This window comes from Drosophila virilis, chromosome 5, assembly GCF_030788295.1.
Source record: "Drosophila virilis strain 15010-1051.87 chromosome 5, Dvir_AGI_RSII-ME, whole genome shotgun sequence".
Lineage (NCBI taxonomy): Eukaryota > Metazoa > Arthropoda > Insecta > Diptera > Drosophilidae > Drosophila > Drosophila virilis.
The window spans coordinates 4,312,953-4,325,619 of NC_091547.1; the positions used below are offsets into that span (position 1 = coordinate 4,312,953).

The 12,667-nt window shown below is 43.6% G+C and overlaps 2 protein-coding genes across 4 annotated transcripts in view; one reads left to right on the forward strand and one right to left on the reverse strand.

The window, feature by feature from the left end:
• Positions 1-47: 47 nt before the first annotated feature.
• LOC6625427 (solute carrier family 35 member F5) lies at positions 48-4,452 on the reverse strand. Of its 2 annotated transcripts, XM_002048786.4 has the most exons (8): positions 4,210-4,452; positions 3,299-3,628; positions 2,321-2,461; positions 2,208-2,261; positions 1,837-2,153; positions 1,508-1,773; positions 1,028-1,439; positions 48-929 (listed from the first exon to the last, which is right to left on the reverse strand). In XM_002048786.4, exons 2-8 carry the CDS (start codon positions 3,386-3,388, stop codon positions 881-883), a joined length of 1,329 nt encoding a protein of 442 aa, XP_002048822.1. In that variant the 5' UTR covers positions 3,389-3,628; positions 4,210-4,452; the 3' UTR covers positions 48-880. The 2 variants fall into 2 exon arrangements, with proteins under 2 accessions (XP_002048822.1, XP_015029598.1); XM_015174112.3 differs by lacking the exons at positions 3,299-3,628; positions 4,210-4,452 and adding an exon at positions 2,589-2,711.
• Positions 4,453-12,271: 7,819 nt separating this feature from the next.
• Mid1 overlaps positions 12,272-12,667 on the forward strand; it is a 45,001-nt gene continuing 44,605 nt past the window's right edge. The window contains exon 1 of one of the 2 annotated variants that reach the window (XM_032436114.2): positions 12,272-12,332. The gene's annotated coding sequence lies outside the window, so the exon portion shown is untranslated. Of the gene's footprint in view, positions 12,515-12,667 lie in introns of both variants that reach the window. The other variant, XM_070210256.1, reaches the window with a different exon arrangement.

Genomic DNA, 12,667 nt, shown 5'->3' on the forward strand with positions numbered 1-12,667 from the left:
CGTTTTGTTGTTTTAATTTTTTGATAAAAGTTAAACGAGGCAATTAATTGCGGGCTAGAATACATACCAATGCACTTTTATTAATTACGTATGGAATAATATTATCGCGGGTTAACAATAATATTTCATTTGTTTTTGCTTATTGTAAACAATAACCAACTATAATTATATGTTTGAGCTGATTGAGAATTCAACTTTGTTTATAAAAAAAAAGCATACTGAATTGGAATCTCACTGCAAAATAATAACCGATTTTCAAAGTTTTCAACATATATGTGTATTTAAATACGATATAATCAAGAAACTGTTTAACGCACGATAAACATGCTGCAACAGGGAATATCAGACCTGAAACTTTTGAAATGCTACAATTGAGTATAAAGGGTATATATATATATTGATATATATATATATATATGTCTATAAGGTCGAGCACTAAAGCATATAAAGCATTTGATTAGATTAGAAAGAAGAAAAAAGGTTCAGAAAATTTTAAGACCTATCACATATATAGAGATAAACACTAGGACTACAGCTATTTACAGAATGCTAAGATAATATAAATTAAAAATAATATTAACTTAACTTGTACGTAAAATTGCAAATCAGGATTCTCAGCTCTTAACTTAAAACCAAATCAGTAAATATTATTATTGTATGCATATGAAAGTTGTGCGTAATATCAACTACAACTACATACATACAATATATTATTGTATATAATATATATATATATATATATATATTTGTCGCTATACATTAAAGAACGATTCGAAACGAACTCGTGAACAGCCAAGTTTGGATTTGCATTGCAGTGAGCAATTTTTAAATGTTGAGAAAGCGCGTTTTGCAAAAGCCTTGCCCGAAACGATGTCAGACCTTAATCGCTGCTGTTTATCAGAGATTCCTGTTGCTCATCGTCGGCGACTCTGCACAAAAAAAAAAAAAAACAATAAAATAAATACAAAACGAAGAGCGAAAGAGTTGGATATAATTAGAAGAAACAACAATAAATATAGTTAAATACCTCACAATGCTTGGCTTATGGCAGCCACAGACTTTCCTATATACAACTTTGAATAGCTTCATCAGCGGATCTGAATCATCGTTGCGCATGAGCAAAACCACAAGCAGCAGGGCAAACAACAGGCCCATGGAGCCCATCCAGTACATGGATGAATACGGCTTGTGCTTGAGTAGCACATCAAAGGCAATTGTTAGCGGTATTTGCAGCGACATGGTCAGCGTGCCAATCAGCGAGGAGGTGAGAAAACAGCCCCACAACCACAAAGCCACCGCCAGCACAGTGCAGATGAAGCCATTCAGAAAGAGCAGGCCAAACTGACCCTGGCTGGGCAGCTCGAATGTTTCGATCTTGGTGAAGTGCAGTATAAAAAAAATGGGCCACAGCAGCAACAGATTCCAGAGACCAACAAAGCCTGCAAGCAATTAAAAACCATATTTAAAACAAGCAATAAAAAAGAGTTTAACTAAATGAAGAGTTTACCAAAGAACAGCGGAATGTCGACCTTTTCCTCGGTGTCGCTTTTTCGCTTAACAAACACCAAATACGAGGCATAAAAGAATGCACTGAACAGGGCCAACAGGACGCCACGCGTCATCTTCGAGTCGTGCAAATCGTTTATGCTGATGACAACAACGCCGCCAATGCTGATGGCAACCGCAATTAGCTTTGTGATGGTCAGCTTATCGCCCATGGCCGAGGGAAACAACGCGGCCAACAAAATGGTGAACAATGTGGCCGAGGTGGATCTGCAAGCAGCAAGGCATAAACATAAACAACTGGACTTTAGCTGATATTTACACAAACTTTACCTAATGAGCGTCACCATCGGCTCCTCGTCCATGTCCAGTGCCAGCTGCGAGAAGTAATTGGCCGCGAACCAGAGCAGGCAGAAGAGCAGCGCCGTTTTGGCCGTCTTGTGATGCGTCTTCTGGCGCCGGATACGCATGCTGGCCGCATAGGAGAGTCGTGCCATCAGGGCATCCGTCGCCTCATGGGCCGACATCTCACGCACCTCGGCCATCTTGCAGAAGCGGACGCTGCGCACGCTCGAATCATCGCTCTCGGTGCCGGATGGCACGCCATTGATGGGATTGGCCACGCGTATGGGCACAAATGTGGAATCGCCCTGCAATGCAAACGGATTAGAACCAGCAGGAAAGTCAAAACTCGTTTAGCTAACCAAAGCAGCTTGATTTGTGTAGTAGTTCTCCTCGTCGGCATGCTGTTCCATCATCTGTAGGGACATGCACAAATTAATAGGGGTTACTTATGCCTGCTTCAGTTCATACAAACCGCATAATTGCCATGCTGACGTTCGCAAGACTCCTTCCAGGGCGCAATAATGCCAATGATAAGCAAATAGATGCTAAACATCGAGGTCTTAAAGTATGTACAAAAGAACGGCTTGTCATACTTGTCATCCTCATAGAGAAACTGTTCAAAGAGAGAGTTTTATTTATCAAGTTGTATATTGCTTAATATAATTGAGTTAATTGCGAGAAAGCTGTTGTTGGCCTGGTTCTAAGCTAAGGCAATTTATATTTGAATAGTTTTACGTTACGTGACAGCTGCATAAAAACGCAAAGGTTTCAGTCAATCGCATAATTTGCCTGATTAATATCAATTTACTTTAATCTGACAAATTTTGAATTTATATTGAGAAACGTAACGTTCTCATGACTTCCTGATTCTTTTCGTAACGTTACTCTCTACTACGTAACGTTACGTAACAGACGAAAGATTTAGCTGATATTGTTTACTTTTGTATCATAGTTTTTATAAATTATTTTTCATCTGATAAAAAGTTTACTTTACATTGAGAAACGTGACGTTATCGAAGCTCGCTGAGTCTTAACGTAACGTAACTTTCTGCTACGTCACGTTTCGTGACAGTCGTATGATTTATCTGCTTTTGTTCAATTTGCCTAATTTATATAAATTTGATTTATTTTGATAAAAAGTTTACTTTATATTGAGAAACGTGACGTTATCGAAGCTCACTGAGTCTTAACGTAACGTAACTTTCAGCTACGTCACATTACGTGAGTCGTTAGATTTAGCTACTATTCTTTGATTTGCAATTTATATACATTTAATTGAATCTGATAGAAAGTTGACTTTATCATGGCAAACATTACTTCTGAGTCTTAACGTAACGTAACTTTCTACTACGTCACGTTACGTGAGAGTCATCAGATTTAGCTGCCATTGTTTTCCCCTTTTTTTTTTTTTGGTAAATAAGTCTTTTTTTTTGTGTATTGTTGAACGTACCTTGCTCAGCTCGCTGGAGGATACCCACAGAACGTTGACTAGCAACAGGATGGCCAGCCCCAGGAGCAGCTTCTGAGTGCGCCCGAGCATGGTCAACTTATTCTACGCTTCTTTCGCTCAAGCTTTGATTCACTTGCTCTCTCGCTCGCTTTATTGTCAGTTGAGTGCTGCGTGGGTTGTTGTTGTTTATAAATTCAATTATTTACGCTTGTGCCGCCAAGTTTTTTGTTTCATTTTTGATACTTTGCTCTGTCTTGTCAATGGATGTGGTTGGGGCCTAAAGCGCGCCAGGCGCACAGACTGCGGATCCGCTCGGTGCTGGAGACATGGCTGCAATGGGAATAAAGTAATTGGCAATGCATTTATTGATTTTTTGCCTACGCTCTTTTCGCCTGGCTAATGGATCTAATTGGGCCACAAATCGTAACAATTTGATTAACAGGCAATTGGCTTAATTAGCGTCTTGCCTCTTTAAGAGGCCACTCGAATCACTTAACAGCTCCGAGATTATCTCTCTCTGTGTGTGTGTGTGAGTGTGTGTGTCTATGTTAGTGTGTGGGGGGCGTGGCTGTGGGGGCGTTTGTATGTTAATCATTAGCAATAAAAGCGACGTTGAGCGATAAAAGAACAACAGTTGTGAGATTTACACATACGTCATATCAAACCTGCCCACCTCCCTCCCACCCCCCCTGCCCCGCATCCCGCTGCTGATAAGCAGCTTTAACGCTATTTATAGCCATAACAGCTGTCAAAGTTGAGGCATTTGTTTGGCTAACAAATAATGAAATGCATTTACAATAGTTGTGGACACAAAATCAATAAACGCCCCACAAGTCCCATGTTGAACAGTGTAAGACGTTGCACTCTTAAATTTTATGCTAAATTTATGCAGTTTCTCAATTAGTTTTTACCTTTAACTGGCCTTTTTAGACTTTCGTCAAGCTGCGCTTCGCTGCAGCCGCTTGCGCTGCTCGAGACTACTTTAAAACGGTTTATTTCAAGCGAATGTGTGCAGCGTGATTTGAAAGTTCTTTCTTTTGCTTGTGCAGTTCGGTTTTGTTTAATTGTTGCTAATTAATATTCTTAATGCTACAACGTTTTTAATACTGTTTGCGTACAATTTGCTTACACACAAAAAGAAAAACAATACAGCTGTGCGGGTTATCGATAACGCACGTGGCGGCAAGTCGATAGGCGCAACGCGGCTTGCCACGAGTGCTGCCAATTTGCTGTTTGCTGCTGCGATAGTTCGCCTATCGATAGACTGCGCGCGACACATTTAAAATTGTGTTAGTGTGTTGCAGCGTATCAATCAATTGTATATGCCTGTTTTGCATTTAACGCACATAAATGTTGACAAATTACTTGTCTACGCGTACAATTTAATGCTGAATTATGTTGTCACGCCCAATTGACAAGCTCTTAAGTCTGACGAATAGGTGCCAGTGTGTGTGTAACTGGTATACAAATATCAAGTTGTTACTTCAGATTTACGCCAAAGACAAAGATATGGCCCCCTCGGCACTGGCAACCACAGACACGTCGACAACCGCCAGGCTGAGCTCGGCACAGTTTCACTTTCATCACTTCAAACCCGATTAAGCACCTCATTTTATGTGTTATTTATCTACTGATTGGATGATGATAAAACGCCAGCAGACACAGGCCCTGGTTGGGGTCGGGTGTGGCTGTTCGTCTGTCGACAGTGCCGGCGCGTGGGGTTAGGGGTAGGTGGTATATGTACGTACGTAAAGTAGCCCCAGCGTTTGTTGGTTTGTTTTTGCCTTTGTCTTTGGGCGTACTTTGCCACGTCTATTAAAAGACAACAAAAATAAGCGTATAAATGCCGCATAAAACAATACAAAGAATAATAGGGCGACATTTTTCATTCCAACTACCCCGCGGGGCACAGCACACAGACCACGCCCGGTACGGGCACTACCCCCCCAATACCCTACACCCCCCCAATACCCCATGACAGCCAGCTAGTCAGCGAGGCAGGCAGGCAGGCAGCCACTCAGTCGGCGACACCTGTCAAACTGTTTGGCGCGTATGTGCGTAGGCATAAAATAAATAAATAAAAAATCGACAGAAGGCAAAAGGAGCCACGAGACGCAAGCCGGAAGATGATGATGAAGCACACACACACACACACTCAATCACACATACAAACATACACAGCGTATGGCTGTGCACGTGGATATGGCTTACACAGTGGGTGCTGCGCTTGGGGTCGGGGTTGCAAAAAAAAAAAACCAAGGAAAATAATATTATGTCGACCCATTGAAACGAGCATGATGTAATTTTCTTTTCCGTTAAGTTTCATTTGCTTTTCCTACAAAATGAAAGTGGCCTTCCGTCATTGACAGGCATCATGATGGGCCAAAGACGAAGACGCTGACGGCGGTTGGTTGGCAGGGGGGAGGGTAGAACCTGCTGGTAGTTGGCCCAGCCCCGGGGCAAGTGTTTCCCCCACTTCATTAAAAAATTGCTCTAAAAACAAACAGAACCCAATCAGGTGTGGTTTGCTTGTAATTGCTTTATGACAATTGCTGCGTTAAATAATTTGCGCAACGTTTCGTATGCAAATTTATGAGCGCTTTAAGAGAAAAGTGTAGAAAATTAGCTCATTTTAGTTAACATATTCCGTTTTATATCTAGAAACTTGGTAAGTTTCTAAAATCTGGCATATCTAAACTTGCAAATGGCTGAACTAGTTCAGTTCCACTAGGATCACTTTTTGTCTCGCTCTTACACATGTCATAAGCCATGCCAAGCAGTTGTCGAACGGCTAAGCAGTATCATTCAGTAAGTTATCAATGAACTGCTTGCAAGTGGCGCTTAGTAGCTAGTTCAACTGAACTCCTTAAAGATCAGTTTACTGCTACTTTTGTCTCGCCCTAAACGGTTAAGCAGTGCAATTAAAACGGTTATCTGCGCACTGCTTAATTGCCAGTCAATCCGTTCTCTGACAATCTGGCAATTAATTCGTTTAAATTGCGCCCAAGGCCTTCAATCCGTGTGGGTGTGGATATATAAAAACTTCCCCACCCCCCCATCTCTTTCTCTTTCGCACACACACACACACGCGCGCAAAATGACATAATTTGTGATTCAATTATGTTGAAGTTTTGGCCGCATATTACATAAGCAGATTACAGCGCTGATAACAAAGCATTAAACTCATTAGGCGCAACGCACTCAAACAAATGCCACACGCACACATGCATTTGTGTGTGTGTGTGTGTGTGTGTGTGTGTGGGCAGAGGGCATGTCAGGCCGTGCCCATTAAATGAACTTATCAATACAACAACACAACAAATGTGATCCACAAAACGCTGCGCACACCCAAAAAAAAGGTCCTTTAAAAAAAATGAGAAAAAAAAAAGGAAAGAGCAAAAAATTGAAAACGAGAACAAGTAAAGCTCGACAATAAAGGCAAACAGGACATAAATTGAAGCAAGCCGCGCCAAATATCAACAACAAGCGCTTAGCCAGCCAGCGAGAGCGACAAATACACACAAACAAACACGCACACACACACACACACACACACACGCACACACACATACACTGTCCATAAAGTACTATATCGCATATCAAGGAAAATCAAAACGAATGACCGCCAAAAATTAAATGTCCCCAGCGGACACAGTCAAAAAAAAAAAAAAAAAGAAGAAAGAAAAGAAAAGAATGAAAGAAAGAAAAATAGAAGAAAGGCAAAATCAAGCACAGCCAAAGGCAACGGCATGGCGCGGGCAGCGAGCGGTTCCGTTTTTGTGTGAATGGCGTTGTGAGAGTGAGTGACAGCCCAGAGCCAAGGAGGAGACGCGCGAGAGACGCATGCAACGTCCACGTCCATGTGGCCGCCGACGTCGACGTCGACGTCAGCAGCGACGCGCAAAGCGAAATGAAAAATGATTGACTTTTATGGCGTAGCGCATATTCGGTCTTTAACATAATATTTGTCATAAAAGTGGGCGCTGTCGGCAGCTGAGCTTAAGCAGAGAGCACCAAAGAACGAGAGAGAGAGAGAGAGAGAGAGAGAGAGAGAGAGAGAGTGAGAGAGAGTGCGACATTGTCATAAAAAAATTGGCTAAATGTTGTCGCCGGCACAGAGCACGAGCTTCCGCCAAAGCGAAACACAAAAAGGAAAAAAGAATAAGGAGAAAAAAGTTCATGCAGTTCACAAATTTGATTGTGATGTTTTGTTGGGAAAGGGGCTGCCGGGGGCAGCACACACATTTCCGGTTAAAATAATAATGCGAGCCACACACACACAGACACACACACACACACACGCACACAAGCAACAACAAAAGCAATAATTATGGCAAACGAGTTTGCCACGCCTAAAGCCTTACGCCCTTTTGTCGCACCAGTTTGCCAGCTTTGACATGAGCCTTAACCTACAAAGATGTCCTCCACACACTCACACACCAGCACACACGCACACACACACACACACATACACTCGCACACAGACACGCTGTCATATACAAGCAACAAAGCAATCGAAACTGCCAACCATCCACCCATTCCCCCGCTGTCCATCACTCTATGCCCCAACCTGCTCTGCTGCCTAGCAGAAGCGACCATTGTTGGCCAAGTGTGTGTGTGTGTCTCTGTGTGTGTGTGGGTTGTGTGTATTTGCAGGAAATTTCGTTTTATGCGCGAGACAAATCGCACCTTATTATGTGCGCGCATGTGTGTGTGTGTGTGCAAATGTGCGTGTGTGTATGTGTTCGTGTGCTGTGTACGTTTCGACTTTTCGCCGCGCCATTATCCACACTCATGCAGGCCAAGCTATATCTATGGCTTTATCACCCAACCAACACACACTCACACACACCTACAGATGAATTTACATTATACGTGCATGTGTGTGTGCGACCAGCGAATGCGCTATGTTAAGCACAAAAGTCACTGCATACTTTTCAGCTGAACTATATTTGGCTACGTGCACGTGTACACGTATGTATGCATGTGTGCATCGGAGTTTATACACGAAATGACTTCATCCTTCACCTCAGCAGCTGTGTCCTCACATGATCTTAACTCAGCTTAATACTCTAAACCTTGTCTTTGTCCATTTAAGTTCCTAATTTAAAGGTTATGCAGAAAATAAGCTGCTGCCTTTCTTTTAAGCTATTACATATCTATGTTGCGTTAAGTTCAACTTTTGTAAAGGAACTACTTTTAGAATGTTATCGCAATCGAAATTTGAACAGGCTCGATAAACTTATACGCAAAAGCTGAACGGTCACACTGGCTACAAGGTCGCATTTTATGTTTAACAGCGCGCGAGGATCGGCTAAGTACAATAAAACGCGCTGCCAATTGCTTTTTACTGCGCTGCTCTGCCGCATATGGAGCTCTCTTAACAACAACGACATCATCTTTATCCTTATCATCATGTTAATCGTGATTATCGTTGAGCGCTGCCAGACAGCGACAAAGGTTAACATAATTATGTATATCGGCAGCAGCAATATTTGTGGGTCAACGCCGCAAACTCTGCTCCCCCCGCTCTCCGTGTACCGTCATCATCGATAAATGCTGAGCATTAGTTTAGTTTTTTTTTTTTTTTTCGGCTTGTGCCTTCCAGCAGCGGCAGCAGCAGCAGCATCATTCCAAGAGCTTCGCTTTCCCGCCCACCGGCCGACTTCGCTGCCAAGGCGACGAGCGACCACCACGCCCGCGAGAGCAACTGTCTGCCTGCCCAGCGGCAGATGTTGATTCCCTTTTGGGTTCTCCCTGCAGCCAGCCCCTCTGCTCTGCTGCTTACCATACCATATCGCGCGCTCCACTCAGCGCTCTGCCTCGCTGCCCGCTGCTCTGCTCGCAGCGCTGCTTTGCTTACGTTTCGTTTCGTTTCATTTTCGTTTTGGTTTTTTATATTATTCTCTTTCTGTTTTTTTTTTTTTTTCTAGTAGCTTTGAACCCAAACACAGAGCGCGGCATTGTTTGCTTTGCTTTTGGGCTCCTGCTTTGGCGACTCCCGTCCCCCCCACTTGGCCAGTCCCTTTAGTCTATGTGCTCCGCATCTGTGCATACGCCAGCCGCGTGACTTTGCCCAGAGCGTGTGTGCGTGCGAGTGAGTGAGAGGGTGAGCCGCTCTGTCTGTCTGTGTGCGCGTGTGTGTGCGTGTGTCTGTGCGTGTGTCTGTGCGCCAGCTAAACGTTGTTTGTGCGCTTTGTGCCTGCGCGAAATTTCATTCACAAAACTTGCGTTGCCTTTGCCTGTCTCCGTTTTTTTTTCTTCCTCTGTTTATTGTTGTTGTTGTGTGCGTGCAAAAAGAGCAGAAATCGCTTCGGCCCGCTGCTCGACTGCCCGCCTGCCACTTGCCTGTCAGCAAAACTGCGCAAAATCCTTGCCGCTTGCTTTCGCTGCCCAGCTTCGTTTCGTTCGAGCAGCAGCAGCAGCAGCAGCGGCGGCGGCGTCCTTGTAACGCTTATCTGCCATGTCTGTGCACTGCGAGCATGTGTGTGTGTGTGTGTCAAGGTAGACATTGATTTCGATTTCGATTTCGATTACGATTACGATTGCGATTGCGATTGTCTAGCTCTGCCTAAGTCTAGTATGCTGATCAATGCTAATAAAGCACAAGCTTAACGACAACTAGCTGCATGCTATGAAACTTGATGACTTTTGCGCAAGCTGCGTGCTTGTGTATTGAGCAAAGCTTATGATCTGCATACACGACTTAAGCACGCACACACACACACACACACACACACACAGGCAGGCACTCACTCACACAGACAAGCTGCTAATAGAATTTCTTGGAATGCTTGTTGTTGCTGCTGATGTAGCTGTATTATTGTTGTTTGTGCTGGCATTTTTGGTTTTGTTTTCCATTTTCTCTCACGCACACACACACACACACACACTCTCTCATTTGCTTGGCTTGTCGCTCTTTGCACAATTTCTTCTTCAGGGTTATTTTGTTTCTTATCAATTTCTGCACGCACACATTAAGCTGTGTGCGTGTGCGTGTGTGTGTGTGTGTGCGTGTGTGTGCCCGCATAAGTTTGACACATTCATATCCATTCGTCCTCTCTGCTCGTCCTCTTGTTTGTGTGTGTCTCCTTAGAGGCTGGCCAAAAGCTGCTCATCCTTTGGCGCTTCGGGGCACCCTGTGCCATTGGGCATATCTTAGCACTTTCACTCTCCTGCGCTGCGCTGTGCTGTGCTGTATGATGATGTCCTTGCCTGACTGGTTCCTTGGTTCGTTGGTTGCATGTGTCACAGTTATTGATTGGAATGCGCATAAATTGAAGCAAAATGGTTTCCAAGCCAAATTATGTGGGATTCGCTTCTTTATTTTTTCTACTTACTTTGTCGTCGCGTCCCTTTTTCTTTATGCTTCCTGTCGATGTTTTTAAGTTTTTCGTTTCTGGCCTTTTTTTTATTTTTATTTTGGTATATGCTCCTTTGTCTGTCGCCTCGTTCACTTTTACTTTTATTTTTACTGTTCCTTATCCTTATCAGCAACGGGTGTGGCCAGGGGCGGGACTGGAGCCGGCCCGGGGACCGGCACAAGCGAAAATCCACTAGGCTGTCGCATTCGAAAGGAAAATCTGTGTAAATCCCAATGTCGAATTCTAATCAGTGTTTACCATAAAACATAACCTTATTGAAATTAAACCAATTTCGAGCGTGCGGCTTATTAAAGTTCCCTTTGAGTTCTCTTTTTTCCCTTAGCTAAGCAGATTTTTGGCATTTATCATGCTAATAGCGTGCAAATTTTTTGCCATTTTTAATTTAAATTCTTTGGCAGAAAACTACCTGTCCGGCCAAACGTGGGACTTTGATCAGATTTTGTTGCATAGTCTATATTCTGACAGCGTTGCTGCCACTGCGACTTGTTGTTTTGGCAGTTTTGATTTGTGGCACAGTTACTTAGCTTAATTAACAGAAGGTTAATAATTCAAGTGGCCGCTAGGAAGCACGTTTGGTATCAGAGTCAGCTGTCTGCTTGTCTATTGAAGGTCTTGGCGGCCTTGGCTGGCTTTTGAGGCCAGTACGCTGTTAGCGGCAACTGGCGTTAGTTTGTGATTTGCAACTTTGACAGCTTGAACTTGCGCTCAAAGTTATGCTACAGCATTTGCAATTGCAATTAAAGCAGCTCTTCTCTCCCTCTCTCTCTCTCTCTCTCTCTCTCTCTCTATTTGTCTCTCCACATCGAATGGGTTCATTTGGAACTGTCAACTGCACTGGATGCGCCTTCTTTGTAAGCAGCAGAGCACAACTAAAGCACGTTGAGTGGGATTAAACGATATTATAGGGTATTAGACATTTAGGCCAAGTGAGACAAAACGCCGTAACGAAACGCGCACACAAAAAGCAGAAGCATCAGCACCAGCATCAGCAGCAGCAGCTGAAGCTGCAACAACAGCAGCAAAGGGCCAAGTCATAGTCTCAGCCATTGCGAATAGGACGTAATCCGAGTCGAGTGTCGAGTTGATTCGATTCGTTTCGAGTCAAGTGGGGGAAGACGCACTTTGAGTGAGTTGAGGTTCAGGCACCGCTGTCGCTGTCGCTGCCGCAGTCGCTGCCGCAGTCGCAGCTGATGCTGATGCTGATGCTGATGCTGCTGCTGACGTTGGCTTTGGCGTCGCTGTCATTAGTGATTAAGTGCCCTGCAGCAAGTAATTTTTCTTGCTTCAGCTCAACAGAGCGACGCACCCACACATACACACACACACACGCACGCACACAAACAGAAACACTGACACACAGCTGTTAAGTTAAGGCAGCAGTCACTGTTAGTTAACAGCACTGGAAGCTTTATATTCGAACTGTCACGATTCGTACACGAAGTGCAAAAGAGAGAGAGAGAGAGAGCGCGTTTCGTTATCAGCGCTCTCGCGTTCGTTTCTTGTCAGCGCTGAGCACGGCGCCGTTGTTCGGGTTTGCCCCCCCATAGGCAGCTCTCGGGCCATTGGCCATATTCCAGTTAAGCGCCATCTGCAATTTGTGGCACAGTCAGTGCCGTTTGGGGCCATCAGCAAGAAGCAGGATTGTAACGGTATATCCTGCGTCGTCGCGCAACTGTTTGTCCACAGAAGCAAGCAGCAAAGAACCAACAAAAAAAAAAAAAGAAAGAAAGAAAAAAATACAAAGAAAAAGCGACCAACCAAAAAATACAAAAAAAAAAAAAATAAAAAATAAGCAAAAAGAAAAGCCCCATAAAATGTCCTAGCACATAATGTAAATGCAAAAGAAAAGAAATTATACAAAATAATAATAACAAATCTAACGCAACTAGAAAACGTGAAAAGTTGAGAATCGAAAAACGAGCTAACGCCAATTGAGTTATCGATATCGTTATCGAGAGTTGTTCAGAATTAAAACGCGTTGCTA

What these genes read in the sequence shown, in the direction of transcription:
- LOC6625427 (XM_002048786.4), bottom strand. Translation starts at nt 3,388, where the DNA reads ATGCTCGGGCGCACTCAGAAGCTGCTCCTGGGGCTGGCCATCCTGTTG. An exon ending in CCGATGGTGACGCTCATTAG is followed by an intron (nt 1,774 to 1,836) that starts GTAAAGTTTGTG and finishes TGCTGCTTGCAG; the next exon opens with ATCCACCTCGGCCACATTGT. An exon ending in CATAAGCCAAGCATTGTGAG is followed by an intron (nt 930 to 1,027) that starts GTATTTAACTAT and finishes TTTTTTGTGCAG; the next exon opens with AGTCGCCGACGATGAGCAAC.